At 38.7% G+C, this 17185-nt stretch overlaps 2 protein-coding genes and 1 long non-coding RNA gene across 4 annotated transcripts; 1 reads left to right on the forward strand and 2 right to left on the reverse strand.

Moving 5' to 3' along the window:
- Window positions 1-827: 827 nt before the first annotated feature.
- Window positions 828-3279, forward strand: LOC306840552. The gene is made up of 5 exons (XR_013781343.1): window positions 828-914; window positions 1002-1065; window positions 1696-1958; window positions 2013-2251; window positions 2888-3279. It is a non-coding gene; the product is annotated as an uncharacterized lncRNA (long non-coding RNA).
- Window positions 3280-3291: 12 nt separating this feature from the next.
- On the reverse strand, window positions 3292-7740 carry LOC306840545 (interferon-inducible GTPase 5-like). Of its 2 annotated transcripts, XM_079369911.1 has the most exons (3): window positions 7489-7740; window positions 6657-7230; window positions 3292-5597 (listed from the first exon to the last, which is right to left on the reverse strand). In XM_079369911.1, the coding sequence occupies exons 2-3, from the start codon at window positions 7213-7215 to the stop codon at window positions 4960-4962; spliced, it is 1197 nt and encodes a 398-aa protein (XP_079226037.1). In that variant the 5' UTR covers window positions 7216-7230; window positions 7489-7740; the 3' UTR covers window positions 3292-4959. The 2 variants fall into 2 exon arrangements, with proteins under 2 accessions (XP_079226037.1, XP_079226036.1); XM_079369910.1 differs by having other exon boundaries at window positions 6657-7740.
- Window positions 7741-12904: 5164 nt separating this feature from the next.
- LOC306840546 (uncharacterized protein) lies at window positions 12905-16950 on the reverse strand. Its single transcript, XM_079369912.1, has 4 exons — window positions 16738-16950; window positions 15950-16294; window positions 14945-15628; window positions 12905-14690 (listed from the first exon to the last, which is right to left on the reverse strand). The coding sequence occupies exons 1-4, from the start codon at window positions 16753-16755 to the stop codon at window positions 14544-14546; spliced, it is 1194 nt and encodes a 397-aa protein (XP_079226038.1). The 5' UTR covers window positions 16756-16950; the 3' UTR covers window positions 12905-14543.
- Window positions 16951-17185: the final 235 nt, after the last annotated feature.

The following is a 17185-nucleotide window of genomic DNA, read 5'->3' on the forward strand; positions in this document are numbered from 1 at the left end:
AGCCATTCATCATATTCAAGAATATAATGGATGAAGTGGTTCCTAAGCATACATTTGCTGCACGGTTTATTGCTGTATAGTTTTCTGATGTTTTCTAGAACAAATGTTGAACTGATGTGACATTTATAACTAAACTGATGAAAAAGTATTTACCAGCATCTCTTTGACTTAGCTTGCAAAATGAACTTGCACAAAAAGAGGAAGGCTATATCAATATAGGCCTAAAACTTTTGATGCATATTAACATTTGAAAAGTGTAGAAATCTCACCACCATTAGCAAGAGTCCAAAATCAGAGCAGTTTTGAATCCTTCTGGTTTGCATTTTAAATCTCACTAACCTAACTGAGTAAAGTAGGATCTTATAAGTATGAAAAAGCAATCTTATAAAAGTCGTTTTGATGACTAATGATTCATAAATACAGTAGCCAATGGTGACAATTGAATTTTACTGTAAAACACCAACGGACACCACTGATAGGCATGGCTGTGCAAAAATGACCAAGAAGATGTTTTCATAAAGAATATAGGGTTTATTTTAATGCCAAAAAAATTGTCGTTTTTTAAACACAAGAGAAACCCAGTGTGTGCACATTCAGGAAACATGCAGGACAGGAAATGTAGGCTTACTAACTGCAGAAAAAGAAAAAAAAGACTGCAGTTGGACGAGTATAACAATGGAAACGTTGCTCATAACGACCAGAAGTCTGTGCATGCAGACCTTTTTTCTCTGAAACCCATAGAAATATAAGGCAGCTCGACCCATGTTGTCTAGATATGCAGTTATGCATTTTCACCAGTAGAGGGCGCGTGTCCCTGTGTAGCAGTAGCAGCAGTCGGAAGTGAAGCGCGCGCTCGTCATTGTTTGTTTGGCAGACATGAGGTTCACAGCCACCAGCAGATTACACTTTTTCTGGTATGAATTGCCATGAAATAGTCTTAAAACCTTGATTAATCCATTCAAAAACGTGTCTTGGTGTTAATAAGTCTGCTCTGTTTGCAGAACACAATCTGCGAGCGTGAGAAAAATTCCTCCATTGAGTTATTTTTGTCTTTATGAATCTCTGGTGAGTTTGAGTTTTATGTTGCATGTTAGCCTTTTAATCTATGTGGAGAGGAAACTGACTGTGTGCTGTTTAAGTCCAGATACTAAAAGACCAAATAGTGGTACGAGATGGTTTTCCTATGTTAAGTCCTATACTTTGGTGCACTTGTCATCTTTTCACATGTTAAATAATGGTCGCTAATGCTAGCCCGAGTTGTTAATGCTAATGGCTAACCCATAGTATTAAAGGGTCACTTCACCCATTTTGTTGACATTTAAAACCTTTTATGAGTTTAATTAGCCACTTTAATGGATTTAAGTACAATTAACATTTGTTTTAACAGATTTTGGTTGTTAAAATGCATTTGTTAAGTGGTCTAGTAATAATAATTTTGTTCATTCTCATGTTTTAGAATGCGATATATAGCAATTTGTATATGAGGGTTATAAAATGGGAAATATGAAGAGTTAAACGGTTTGAAGGTAAAGAATAATGAATGTAATTGCTAAAATACTGTTTCAAAATGAATGTCCTTGGCTTTTGGTTATACATAACAAAAATACCCTGTAGTAGAACTAAATCTCACGTTAGAAACAGAATAATAACTTCATCATTTATAATTCCACACTTTTTTCTTTTCTTTTTTTTAAGGACCACAATATCGATGAACTTGATGGCGAGCCCAGCCAAGTCATTGTGAGGACGGTCGCTTACACAGTGAGGCCAGCTGCAGTACCTGCTCAGACGACATCGGATGGCTGCAGATAAGATGCATACACTCTATTCACCTACCTGATTAGAAATAAACATCGACATTGAACACACATCTGGATTTTTCCCGCGACACTGAACTCTTTTGAGCCCTGAACTCTTTTCACAGTAAGTTGGGTATGATTTCAGTTATCTATGTACAGGTATGATGTCAGTCAGTAAGACAGATATAGTATGCGGCCAATTCAGTAAGTCAGGTAGGGTGTCAGTCAGTAAATCAGTATATATGTTAGTATGGTATCAGTAAGTCAGGATTAATCATGTTTAAAGCCCCAATATGTAACTTTTCAGTTTTTGGTGCAACTCAACGCTAACAGAAGGTCTCTGAAGGCGACTGCAGCGGTTACAACTCTCCTTCTGAGAGAACACACATTTGTTGACAAGCTGAGGGTGAACGAACACTGTGAGAAGATAAAGAACAATGTCGACTTAAAAGGTACAGTAACATCAGATTTTTTAAATTTGTTTTTGGGCATTTTCGGTCTTTATTGGAGAGACAGGACTGTGGAGACAGTCGGGACAGTAGATAGAGAGACTGAGTGGGGAATAACGTAATGTAGCAGGAGGCTGGATCCAAACTTCGGCCGCCCACTTGGAGGGCTATAACCTTCATACATGGGGGCGTATACTTACCACGGCGCTACCAGCACCCCATACTATCAGATTTTGATCAAACCTGAAACTCTATACAGTCGTTGTTTAGTGTGTGTATTTAACTGTTACCATGATATGATATGACAATGTAAGATAGATATTTATCTGTTTGATATATGCTAGTTTTAGATTGGTTTATAAGGTTATAAACTTTTTTGAGACAATGTAAGATAGATATATTTATGTTTGCTGGTTGAGGATGCTTTCCCATTACATGTGAAAAAGATCATATTACTGACTTGTTGGGCAATATAACTTTTTCAATGTGATGAATGACTCAGTGTGTACTAGCATCTATATATGTATATGTATATATATGTATATATATATATATGTAACACTATAGTGGTCTGTTTATGCATTGCTATCAGTGTATGAGGTTTTTTGTTTTTCAACAGCTGTTTTCCTTTTATTCCAGGATTCAACCTCAACTTCAATTCCCCATCAGTGATGAGCAGGAGCCAAGGTGGAGCAGCGTAAATACACACATGCAGCATATAAACTATGCATGTTCTGAAAGTAAGGCTGCTTGGGAAAGGGGAACAGAGGAATGAATAAAAGCTGCTGGAAAATCAGAGAAGCTATCAAGAGGCGATCAGACTGCTTTCATGGTGCAGGTACGGCAATCATAAACTACACCAGTAATAAAACGTTTACTTTTTATTTAAACGCAACAATTGATACATTTGTAATAATTATAGCCTTTGTATTGTGTTGTAGTGTAATTCTGTACCATGACCAGAAGAGGGCAGTGTGGTTATCACAATGACAATGACACATGTCAAAGAGGGAGAATAAATCTTACAGGTTGTTTCGGAGTCATTTCTTCTCTTTTTCTCCTGTTTACATAACAAGACACTACCGTGTATTATGAAAACAGATACAGAAACCATTTCAAATGAATCATAAAAATGGAAAGTTCAATGACAATGAAAGTCATCTCATTCTCAGGATTTTATTATAAGCCTCATGAACATAACATGCAAAGCTGTCTGCAACCACATTTTTTTTGCGGTTTCTGATATGAGGAGTTTAGGAAGCCGTTTAGTAAGCCACCTTAAAATCTCCACATTAATCTCTTTGCATTAAACATTTTGATATTCAAATAATAGTGACTATACATCAAATGTAAAAGCAAATTGTCATGTTTTTAATGAAAAAATCTGCATCTGCATTACTTTAATTAAAAATGATTGTAAGGAAAGATCAACTGCAAAATATGTCACATTTTCTTAGGATGCTCATTTACAGAAGTTAAAAGTTGAATGTACAATTGTTATTTTACATTATAACACTGGGGGCCTGAATGTAATTCAAAAGTTCTTTGCATTAAAAAATAACTGAAATAACAAAATGAATATTAAAATAATAAAAAGCATCTAATTGTGTGCTTTTAAGAAAAAAAGTCAGTTATTTCTAAAACTGCATTACCCAAATTGAATAGGTTTCTTAATGTTATGTTATTTTACTGTTACATACATTTTGTACTTTGATACCTTTAAATGACAAAAAGGGTGTAATAAAAGATGTTTTTGATTCTCAAATTCCCCATATATGTGCAAGTAGCACAAAAAAGTAAACAGAAAAACAAACAAGAATAATCAAATCAATATTAATATAAACTCCACGTGTCCAATATGATAATATAATAAGTTCTCAAAAAGCTGATCTTACAATCTTTCTCATCTCCTTTGGTGAAGGATGGTCCAGTGTTTCCTATGCTAAAGGAGGTTATAAAGGAAGCATTGACCCAAGTCTCCTTAACTGTTACAGAATTTGAACATCTTTTATTATGGCCGCCACTGAAACCCTTCCAGGGTTAAGTATGTTAAATATGCACTGTTGGACGGCTGTCATGACCATGCCTAGACAAAAACCATGTTAAAATGTTCTTGTCATTTCTCTGCAATGACCTCTTCACTTGCAAAGTTCTCTGTTCAGGCAGCCCTGCTAGTCAACATAGTGGAAGTGCAGCTGTATGTGTGGGAATATAAAAGGTCCGGTTAGCCACGTTAACACCAGCACTAGTTGGTAATGTCAGCTATCGTACAGTTCTCAAAGTAAATTAAAATGACAGTATTGCACAATGAGGGAGGAGAAACCGTCACACTGTGATGTTACAAGCCCAAAACTAATTTTCCCCGTCTTCACATAAACAACTTATGCAAAGTTTTGAAAATCTTCACGCCAGGAGTTTTTCAAACAGTGCGTTTTCAGTGACCTAACATATCACTGGTTGGATCATTGTCAGATTTTATCTGTGTTCCTGGAGGAAGTTTCGTTGTGGCTCTTGGTTTTCTTCTTTTTCGATTTTTGCTGGATTTTGAAAAGTAAGCCTTATTTTGCCTTTTGTTAAAATAAGCACTGGGTGGGTCCTCTTTGTTCTTCAGTCTCATGACTCAACTTCTGAATGCATGATGCTCAATTTTTAATTATGCAACTGTTTTACAGAAGCTGAAAGTCAAATGTATGAATACATTTTTTACACCATTACCTTGGGGATTTCAAACCCATTGCTCTTTTGAATACCCTATGTGCATCTTCAGCAAGTATGTCGAGGAAATTATTGAGACCTCTGTGGGTTGTGATGTAAGACAGGGCCATTGCTGTTGGGATTCCAAAGACTGGAATGAATCTGGTCCCTTCCTCGACTGCCTTTAATGTCATTTGGTTGGAGTTTTGGGCAAACACCTTCATCACAAGTTCAGGGGTTACTTTTGTTGCTGTTAGTGGTGAAGTGGTGGCTTCTTTTAATTCCTTTAAAGAAACACCCGTGCTGTTGGCTAGGCTCTGCATCGACTTGATGTCAAGACCAAACTGGGATACATACTGCTTGACGACACCAACCAGCAAGGCAACATCAACAGCAATAGAAAGCCCGGGAATTAATATACTTGCTACGGCTGAAGACAGAGTAGCATAATATTTAATTTTTGAATGAAAAGCCTTTTTCTTTTTGTTGATGATCTCTCGGCTGACATTGGGCATGGCAAACAGAAAGGCATCCCTCTTGTGTGCAGGAAGTTCTCGCTCCAGAGTCTCCTCCAGCAGATGGAAATCATACAGTTTCAGGTCAAAGCTGGACACAAGGAAGACCTGGGGAGACTTAAATCCTTGTTGCCGAAGACCTGTGTCACAAGAAGAACTTAAATTAGCTGATAAAATATTTTATATCCCAAAGTTATTTCCCATAGTAGTGTGATCTCAACAGTGTTAAAAAGAAATTCACCCACTGTACTAATGTTTCTTTTGACTATATTAGACTATATATATGCAACATTCAGTCAGACTATTACTGTATGTAGATATTTGTTAATGTCTACTGCCAGCATTAGCTTGTTGTTCACCTTTAATTTAGATCTAAAATAATTAGATTTATTTTTTTTAATTGTGGTTGTTTGTTATTTTGTGCCTTTTATGCAAACCATGAATACGCATCCACTGTGGTGCCCTGTAGTCACACTTTTGGGAATAGACAGAACTGCTGCATCTTTGAATGTCATAATTCACTTTAAAACAACAGAACAGTATTTTTCTTATGACATCAGACATACATTTTTATCATTCCTTTCAGCCATTTTTAGTTTGATCTGTAACAACATCCTTTTTCCATGGTCAAGTTAATACATTGTCCCTTGGGGGGCAGGGCCTTTTCCATTGCTGCTCCCACACTCTGGGACTCTTTCTCAAAAAACATTTGAGACTCCCTGACACTCACCTCCTTCAAAAAAAATCTTTAAAACTCACCTCTTCAACATTACCTACAATCAGTAAGTCCAATCCTTCTACCTTATATTGATAGTTTTTGTTTTGTTTATTGATTGTTAGTTTTTTGTCAAAGCGTCTTTGGGTATTTAGAAAAGCTCTATATTAAAAAAAAATGTATTATTATAATTAACATTGTAACCTTTGACCAAACAGAATGTCATTACATTATTTCAGAATAAAGCATGGTTGAAATCAAAAAGCAAAAAAAGTACCCTCAGCTTCAAAATAAAAGGCTTTTTACAATTTCTATATTTAAATGCCAAATAATGGGATTTCAGACATGCATTTAAAGATGTGATTAATCCCGATTAACTTTTGAACATTAGCAAATTTATTGCAGTGAAATAAATAAATCATGTGACAGCTTTCAAAAACATTAACACTGAGCAATACTATTCTTTTATTGATATGTCACTTACATTGAATGCAGTTGTCCTTGATTTTTTTGAGAGAACTTTCTTCGTTAAAGTTCCTCTGAGTTCTTTCTTCGTCACGCATGCTATTGTCAATCTTTGAGCGGATAAAGTAGAACTTCTTCTCCATTCTCTGAATCTCCTTTGCCAGCCTCACATCATTTTCTCTGAAGCGATCGGATGAAACAATGATGAAGAAGTCAAATTTTTCGAATCCAACATGCTTCATGTATTTGTCAGCTGGAAACTTTGTGGTGCCGATGCCAGGAAGATCCCAAAATGTCACATTGGGATAGTTTGGATGGGGGTACGGTGTCACCTCCATGGTGGTTTCTGTAGCACCAGTAGGAGCAGCGTTCTCGTCCCTGTTGTCTATGCCTCTAAAAGCATTAACAAAGGTGGATTTACCAGCTCCAGATTCTCCAGTTATAGCAATATTCAGTGGAACATTTTTCTGTTGATCAAAATACTCATTGATCTTTGCAACAGCTAAAGCTTGGTCATTTTTTTCTAGAGCTTCTTTAATTTCTTTTTCTACTTGTCCACTGTCAAATGGATTCTCCATGGTGCCTCTTGGTATCTGAGAAGTAAACAAGTTTCTATTATCCTTTTAAACGCCATGCACAAACAAAATGACAGATGCAAATATACAGTATGTGGAAGTACAGCAACACATTTAGTTATTATAGAGTCTCTGCATAAAATCAGCAATTAAACATCTGAAAAACTTGTTTGCACTGGAGAGTAAATTCAAACAAAACTGTTAGAAAACATCTATATTTTTTTGGGATCTGTTTTATCTTTAAGCAGCTTTTGCATATTATGCAAGAATACTCACCTTGGAGCCAACCAATAGATGCTGATGAGACAAAGCAGGTCACTGTACGAGTTGTTCACCTGCAGGAATAGCATTCACTGAGTTTCTTTACTTAATTTAAATTCAAAAGCTTTTTTTGATCAGAGTCCAGCCCTTCAGTCAGTAACCAATAAGAAGTCTTCTGTTTGTTAGGGATCACCCATTTGCATTGTGTAACAGAAATATTTGAAGTTGCACATCACCAAACCCTCTGCAGGTTTCTAACAACATAGCCAAACAATCTTTGCCAAGTCTGCCACTGGAAATCCTTCTTTCATACTTCTTTGTTTCCATTACAGCTTTATTTGAAGCTCTTTGTGGGTTTCACTATTGGCTGAACCTCCATCTCTCAACCATACCTCCCTAAATGCACGATAAAGAGTTCTCTGTTTACCATTTAATCTTGGAAAATGGTTAAGCTTAAAATGCTCTCTGTTTTTAGCTTTAGATATAATTTGAAATAGAATTTTATATTTGAATTAAATCCACCTAGGTTGCTTTATAAACAGTAAGAAAACAGATTGTTAAATAAACACACCTACGCCTCCTCTTAATCACAGAGACACTAAAATCCAGAAGCAGGTGTGCAGTTACAGTTGCAAGAAAAAGCATTCCAAAATAACATTCCATCCTTATATGCACTGTGTGCATACTAGTGTTCATACTGTTTATACAGACTTACATCGTTAGGTTACTGGCATTTCAACTGTTCCTTTTCTGATGCATATTTTTTATTAGCTCTTTAATTGATGCATATTTTTATACTAGCTCTTGATTATTGTTTTTTTGTACCCTTTTTTTTTCTATTTTAATTTTTTGCACTGTGTGATTTCCTTCTGCTATCCTGCTTTGCTGCTGTAACACTAAATTTCTCCGCTCGCGAGATGAATAAAAGATGATCTTATCTTATCTTAAAAGTATGTGAACCCTTTGGAATAACCTGAATTTCTGAATGAATTGGTCATAAAAATGTTCTGATCTTCATCTAAGTCACAACAATAGACAAAGTCTGCTTAAACTAATACCACACAAACAATGATATGTTTTCATGTTTTTATTGGATGTGACATGTAAACATTCAGGGTGGAAAAAGTATGTGAACCCCTAGGCTCATGACTTCTCCAAGAGCTAATTGGAGTCAGGAATCAGCCAAGCTGGAGTCCAATCAATGTGATGTGATTGGAGGTGTTGGTTAAAGCTGCCCTGCCCTATAAAAAACACACACCAGTTTTGAATTTTGCTATTCTCAAGAAGCATTGCCTGATGTGAACCATGCCTCACAAAAAAAAGAGCTCTCAGAAGACCTACGATTAAGAATTGTTGACTTGCATAAAGCTGGAAAGGGTTACATAAGGGCTACACAAGTATCTCTAAAAGCCTTGATGTTCATCAGTCCACGATAAGACAGATTGTTTATAAATGGAGAAGGTTCAGAGAAGATGACTGCAAGAGCACAGCGCAGAATGCTCAATGAGGTGAAGAAGAATCCTCGAGTGTCAGCTAAAGACGTACAGGAATGTCTGGCACAAGCTACCATCTCTGTTGACGAATCTACGATATGGAAAACACTAAACAAGAATGGAATTCATGGGAGGACACCACGGAGAAAGCCACTGCTCTCCTAAAAAAAACATTGCTGCACGTTTAAAGTTTGCAAAAGAGCACCTGGATGTTCCACAGCACTACTGGCAAAATATTATGTGGACAGATGAAGCCAAAGTTGAGTTATTTGGAAGGAACACACAACACTGTGTGTGGAGAAAAAAAGGCACAGCACACCAACTTCAAAACCTCATCCCAACTGTGAAGTATGGTGGAGGGAACATCATGGTTTGGGGCTGCTTTGCTGCCTCAGGGCCTGGACAGATTGCTATCATCGACAGAACAATGAATTCCGAAGTTTATCAAGACGTTTTGCAGAAGAACTTAAGGCCATCTGTCCACCAACAGAGGCTCAACAGAAGATGGGTGATGCAACAGGACAACGACCCAAAGCACAGAAGTAAATCAACAACAGAATGGCTTCAACAGAAGAAAATACACCTTCTGGTGTGGCCCAGTCAGAGTCCTGACCTCAACCCAATCGAGATGCTGTGGCATGACCTCAAGAGAGCGATTCAGACCAGACATCCCAAGAATATTGCGGAACTGAAACAGTTTTGTAAAGAGGAATGGTCCAAAATTCCTCCTGACCGTTGTGCAGGTCTGATCTGCAACTACAGGAAACGTTTAGTTGAGATTATTGCTGCCAAAGGAGGGTCAACCAGTAATTAAATCCAAGGGTTCACATACTTTATCCACCCTGCACTGTGAATGTTAACATGGTGTGTCCAATAGAAACATGAAAACATATAACTGTTTGTGTGGTATTAGTTTAAGCAGACTGTGTTTGTCTATTGTTGTGACTTAGATGAAGATCAGAACATATTTTATGACCAATTTATGCAGAAATCCAGATTAGAAGTGATCCCCCTTTAGAGGGTACAGCTATTACATCCACTGCCCCCCCCCCCCTTTATTTTTATTTATTCATTTATTTTTGGTCGCCTGTTTGCACAACTATTTATTTATTGCATATTGTTGTACTTTGTGGAGTGTTTTAATCTGTCCTGTGTGTTTTTTATATTTTGGAGAAGCCAAAGACAAATTTCCACCACGGTGGACAATAAAGTCATCTATCTATTATTCCAAAGGGTTCACATACTTTTTCTTGCAACTGTATACAAAGTGTTTGCTTTAAGGCAGGAGTGCCCAACCTGTCGACCGCGAAATGATTCCAACTCGACCATGAGTCAACGTAAATATTGCGCAATCACAGCCGGCGCGACATCGTGAGGAGGGTCCGCGGAGGATCTGAGCGCTGAGCGAGATATGTATTGCAAGATATGTATGACTGGAAGTTGACAGCTGTCAACAGTAGCCAGCAGCTAGCGCTCAGAGCGTTTACACACTCCCAAACTTAACGTGTGTGTGTGGGTGCGTGCATAAGGAGGAAGGGAGGGGATGTGATGTAAAGGAGGGAGGAAGGGGTTATGATGTAAAGGAGGGAGGGTTGTGATGTAATGCATTGATTTTAATGTTCAGCATTTTGTATAAAAAGTGCTATATAAATAAAGATGATTGATTGATTCCTCGTGGTTGTGTGACAACAAGAAAGAGAGCGTTGTGAAGTTAGTTACTGCAGACTGGAAACAATGTGTGTGGGTTTGCAATGTTGACATTGGACTGGTAGATCACGGGAAGTTGGCTACTTGAAAAGTAGATCTTGGGTCAAAAAAGGTTGGGCACCCCTGCTGAGGCTTACAACCTGCCAGCTCTCAGTTTGTCGTTATCTAATCGACGGGACTCCAAAGCCCCCTGCATTGACAGATGAGTGAGGCTTCGTCCATTAATACAGTCTATGATTTAAACAGACAAAAACTGAAACCCTAACCCTAACCCTAACCCTAACTGTTTGAAATGAAATGATGTTCTCTTTCCTGAAACCACTGGCACTATAAATGACTCACTGGTATCCTTGGCAGGTTTTTAGTGTTGTTGGCTATTTTTGGCTCAAACTATTTCCTCGTTGCCTGCATACCTGTACTTTCAGTATCACTGTATCCATGGTTTCAATATATCAACACCTTAAACAACACTGACTAGTTCTATCAAAAGGAGGAATACAGGCCTACATTAAGGTCACACAAATTGAATTAACACATAATAGTTACATTGTAACCTTAATTCCCTAAGTGAAGAGACACCCCTGTATGGGATACGTTTCCCCTGCTTGAGGGTCAGTGGATAAAATATTAAGAAACCACGGCTTAACTCACGCCTCATCTGTAAAGTACCTTCTGCTGGCATGCAGTCAATGATAGTTTGATCAGAATGTTTCCAAGGAGCCAAAAGGCTGCAATAGTGCCAAGATCACAATGTACCCTTAAATTCTCTACTAAGACTATCTCCCGCCCCGTTACATAACATGTACATGGAAATTTTTTAAGACACCCTGCAAGGACGGTGCAGGATATAATCCAAGAAACCCAAGTCAACCATTTACATGCCTACAGAACCAGGCTACACAAGGCTCAAAGGCCACACCTGTAATTCAGTACCCAAGACTCAAAGCCAGTCCTAGAACATGGCCAAAGACCCCACGAAGCCCACACATACATTCAGGTCTCCTCTCAACAGCAAGGCTGACTCAGTACACCCTCCCAAAGGAGGGCCTGCTGCTTAAAGATAGTAGAACCTGGAAGATGTGGTCTTAGGTGACCACATAGCAGCATATGAGAGCTGGAGAGATAGATGAGTCCTCAAAGTGCCAGTTCCCCCAGTAGTCTGTGCATGTAGCAGCATAACTAGGAGCTAGTGTATACCTGCGGCAGCCCTAACTATAAGATTTAACAAAAAGGAATGTTATAAGTCTATTCCTAAAAGTACAGCGTGTCTGCCTCCCCGACCCTGGCTTGTAGATGATTCAAGAGGAGAGGGCCTGATAACTGAAGTCTCTACAGTACCTCCCACAATATATTTAAGACTGCGAGCAGGCCGGCATACAATCTCTGGATAGTGTCCACAACCCAATAAGACAGTAGAGATTTTGACATGAACAGTGTGTTTATGTGCGAAAGTTGAGAACTGTAGCCCATCTTGGACTATCGAGATTGTACCTTGATGATTTGAATTTACAGTAGGTTCAGGTAATTTGGACAAAACTCAAAATAGATTCTTCCTCTGCAAATTGTAATTCTTGTACAACATTTGGATTGAAAAAGTTCACTAGAGGGAAAAATGTTTAGCTTATCATTATAGAGGAGTTCAGTATACTGCTATGATTTTCCTTTGTTAGAGAAGGTTGTCTTTGTTTCATCATGCTTACATTTCAGTGGTTCCTGTAAGGAAGCTGACTTTCTCAGAAAGGGAGGAGTCTGGCATCTTTTGGCATGTTTAGAGTCCATGTTTACACCTGTGTGCTCTGCAGTATCTGTGTTCAGATTAAGTAACAGACAGTTTACCAGCAGTTTACTCTGTTAACTCCCGTTTGTATCATTTACAATCTATATTTAAGCAGAACATAGTTTCTGTTTAGTTTCCAGGCTCTGATCTCATCACTCCTCACAGTTTTCATTTACTTGCAGAAATGTAAGGAGTGATTGGATGATATCTTAAACCCCTGTAGTCGGAGCCTACAGGTGGATGCTGGGCTTGTGGTAGGACTGAGTTAGAGTGAAGTATTGGTGCAGGACAGAGCTGTGAATAAAAGAGCAGAGTGAGAGACTGGAACTCTTGCAGCTTAAATAGACTAATTGGAAGAAGTTGTTATGTGGTTTTTGGAAATGAGGCATGACGTGTGAAACCAGAGCAGCTGGAAGGTTGACTGCCTGAACTAGCTTGTCGACATTGCAATGTAGTGATGTTTAAGCTGTAAAAGATGGTTTATAATGTCAGAGCTCGTAAACTTAGGTTTGTGCAAATAAACAACAAATGTATGTTATTTTCCATCTGTCTCAACTGAGGCAAAGTCATTATTTGTTTGACTTCATTTTACCACAGAGCACTCCTTGTCTTTTTTGAAGAACACGTTAATTCAGTACTCGAGGGGACTCCTTTAAACATATCTGCCTTATGTCTATCTGCTGAAACCAACACAGTGTCAGCATATCTCTGTTCAACATGAGTCTGGCAGTGCACTGAAGGGACAGCTTTGTTAAAGTGCGCCATCTACTGCACATCTCTGAAAGTTGCAAACGATCGACGTCTATCAGGTGAAATAAATAATTTACAAATAAGTAAGAATGATGATTAAAGTTTATTGCTAACGGAAGTTTAACTTGATCAGATTAATCCTCATCAAGAGACGTTAATAGCAATAACCTGTGAAAATGATGTTTTTCCTTAATAAACGAGGTAAGGCTTTAGTGAGTTAATAAAACGGGGCAGTTTTTTTTTTTTTCCATCTTAACTAATGAGATATCTAAGATCCAAGAAAGATCAGACCTTACTGTCAGAACATGCTGCACAGCTCTTGGTACAGGCTCTTGTGACTATTGCACTTGGCAGGTCTTCCTACATGCACTATCAAACCCCTGCAGATGATAAAAAGTGCAGCAGCTGGACTGCTCTTTAACCTACCTTTAAGAGCCTCTCACTCCACTGTTCATCTCCTTACTCTGGCTCCCACTTACTGCTCCTATCAAATTTAAAAGTCTCCTGCTCGCTTACAAAACAGCAACAAAAACGGCTCTTCCTTATCTAGACTTTATAATCCAGGTCTACACTCCCTCCTGCCCTCCACGCTCTGCCAATGAACATCTTGGTGTTTTTCTGTTCATTTAATCCAGTGTTAAAAATGCATACATGTGAAATGAACATGGTCAGATAGCTTTAAATGACTTGAAGATGGGAATATTTCAAACACAGGTTGGGCGTTTGATTCCACCTTCACAACAGGAATCGAACACACTTGTTTATTTTGTTCAGTATTACCTTACTTAATAAAAAACAAAGTGATGTGGCTGCGGTCAGGTGATAGTTTAGTGATTAATAATGTTTTTCAGAGATCTAATAAAATCTGTCATAATATATTAAGATACCAAATGTCACTAATAAATAAACTTCTTTTTTTTCTTTGTTTTTCCAAGTCTGGACAAAAAGTATGTGACGTGTTGAACATCTTTTTTCATGGACCACAGCTGAGGCACACTTAAGGAGAAACACAAATGAAGATGCAACAGAAAGGATGAAAATGGAAACAATCCTATCTTTGACCTCTTAACCTCTGCAGGCATCAAACTGTTTCCTTTAAAATCTTACTCCGCCTCCATTTGGACTCAAATCATGACATCAGCTCAGAACAAACACACACTAGTTGGTGTTTGTCATATTGTAAAAACCCTTATCATAAAGTCTCAAACAACTACGTCCATGAATGTTCAAACATTAATTTATTTTTATTTATTTTTAACCATTACAGGTTTTAGAGGAGTAGAGGGCGGGGACTGGGGGGAGGGACTTTAGTAAAAGAGCAGTTGTGAAAAGATCTTTCCAGGCTAGGACTGCCGTGATCCGGCTCTTAGTTTTGGATCCATCTTTCGTGCCTGACTTGCACAAATAATCTGCACCCAGAAGGGAGACCTCTCAGCATGAGCGTATGATGACGTCCTCTCCTCTTCCTTCTCCATTATCTTCTTCTCGTTCTTTGTGGGAAAGTCATAAAACAGAGATCAGAAATGTCATTAAACAGTTCAACACAACAGTTAATCTGAACTTTAACTTTAACATGCAGAAATACATCATTTTTAGTCTTCACAACAGAAGTGCTCCAGGCCTGTAGGGGGCGTTAGCTACAACTGGATTTTGATTAAATTATAATAATTCTTTATTTTTGGGCCATTGCAGCAATTTGTCCTTGTCAACAACAATTGCATTGTTTCAATAAATGCATCCTTACCTTTGAGAATATATTGCTGAAGAACTTGGTAAAGCTGCTCTTGTTCTTCTGTTTTGGTTGTATCATGCTTGAAGACCACTCAGGTGTAGTCCATCTTCCCGTGCCCTCTCCTTCTCCCTTACAGTCAGATTTAGCAGCCTCATCATCTGAAAGTTTCAGTGGAGCTGGCGCGACCTTTGCGCTCCTCCACCATCTGAGAGACCTCTTCTTTTTATTCATCGTGTTCTTGCATCCTGCCTGTGTCTCCTCTTCCTTGTTTGTCTCCAAACTGTTCTCAGAGTGGCAGCAGGCAGAAGCTTTGAAGCTGGAGGATTCTGCCTCTTCGTTCTCTGGTTCCTCCTGAGAGAATGAACCACTTTCCTCTTCTTCAGAGGATCTTGGAGACAAACGCTGTGCCACATGGATGTGGAGCACTGTTTGGACCTTGTGAGGAGTATTGTTGTCTTTTGTCTCCCCAGCAGCCTCTTGAGTCACTTTACTGAGGGCTGAGCTGACGGAGGAAGAAGAACTGCAGGAGAAAGGTCTGACACTGATCGTAGACCTGTCCTCGCTGAGGGAAGCCCAGGTCATAGAGTCGGACATCTCCTCGTTGATTGATGAAACATGATGTGTGACATGATTGTTCTCTCGTAAATCGTCACAATTCATCTGTTGTTCTTCATCGTTCTCCATGAAATTAAAAATCTGAGGGAGAAACACAAACATTGGACAACTGTAAATACACTTGTAAATAAAAAAATGTCCGCCTAGTTTATAGAATTCCTCATGGTTTAGCTCCCCCTCCTCTTTCTGGCTTTATTAACTTCAGAACTGGACCTCTACAGGTGCAGCTTATCCCCGATTCTCCTAAATGTTATCCTTTTGAAGTTGCAGCATGTTTGAACATATTGTGAAGTTTTTCATATGAATCCATCTAAAAATGGATGAATAAATTCGATGTGCTGGAGGCTCACAGTCCTCTTTAGTCACCTTGTTGATGGAGGTGTCACAGGATGAAGATCTTACCGCTGATCTGATGTCAGATGGGATCTCCTCAGAGACGTCTGATGCAGCAGACGACCACACAGACGTGCAGATGGATCTGCTGTACTTGCTGAGGGAGCACAAAGACAGTGAACACAGGCTCTGGTCGTCCTCAGATGAGGAACTGTGATGGCTGCTGAGGTCTGTGTCCTCTCTGAGGTGGTCACCGTCCACCAACTGATCAGAATCATCAACAGTCTGATCAGTCATCCCCGGTGCAGGGACATTTGTCATCTCAACAGATTCTGGGAATAAGAAGAACGTAACAGAGCTGGAGATTGCCTCCATGAGCTCTGGTTCTTTGTTCAAGTGACTGAAATCAGACATCTGTCGGAGAAACACAAACATTAGAAATCTGTAAACCTATCTCAAAGAGGTGTTGAAATATTTCATTTTAAACTTGTATGTATGGTGTACAACAGTAAAGACGGTATGACAATAAATACACAAACACCTGACTGATAAAGTGATTCTGATATAATATGGTTTGTACATCAGCTCAAACACATTCTTTGAGACACATTTTACTTGTTTAACCTGTCTGGTTTTCATTTTATTGATGGTGTTTCACATCAGAAATGCTTGAAGGATAAATTTGGTATATTGTTTGTTTGTACAGAAATCATGGCAGTAAAGTTTCCACTTTGTCTCTGTATGAAACCTGACGCATGAAAAATCACAATCTATCCAACAGCTGAAACTGAAACCCACTAACTAGCTACAAACATGATCGGTCAATTAGTTTGAACCAGTCAGCTTCACTCTCTTACCGTTTTCTTCTCAGACATTAGTTGATAAGTAGGTTCACGTGTTTGGTTGTTGTTTTTCTCTCCTTTTCGGATCGCTTTGCTTCAGATTGGATCTTTCTGCAGAGGTGTGTTTTTCGTCTTAACAGGTTAGTGTCTCAGATGAAATGATCTCTGCTGAGCTGACTGAGGGGCTAAGAAAACTCTGCTGCTGATGACCTCACAATCCCCTCTGTGACCTCACACAGTTTAGACAGAACTCTGAGAGTTCTAGTGTGTGTGTGTGTGTGTGTGTGTGTGTGTGTGTGTGTGATATTAAATAAATAAAAAATGATAGAATTGTTCTTAATTGCAGTTTTATCTTGCAATTCCTCTTGTGGTGGACACATGTTGCTCATCGCTTCACAAGATACGTGGTTATCTTAATGATCTGAAGTCAATGACCTCAATCTCGAGCTGCAAGGAAAAGACA

This window comes from Symphodus melops (assembly GCF_947650265.1).
Source record: "Symphodus melops genome assembly, chromosome: 19".
Classification (NCBI taxonomy): domain Eukaryota; kingdom Metazoa; phylum Chordata; class Actinopteri; order Labriformes; family Labridae; genus Symphodus; species Symphodus melops.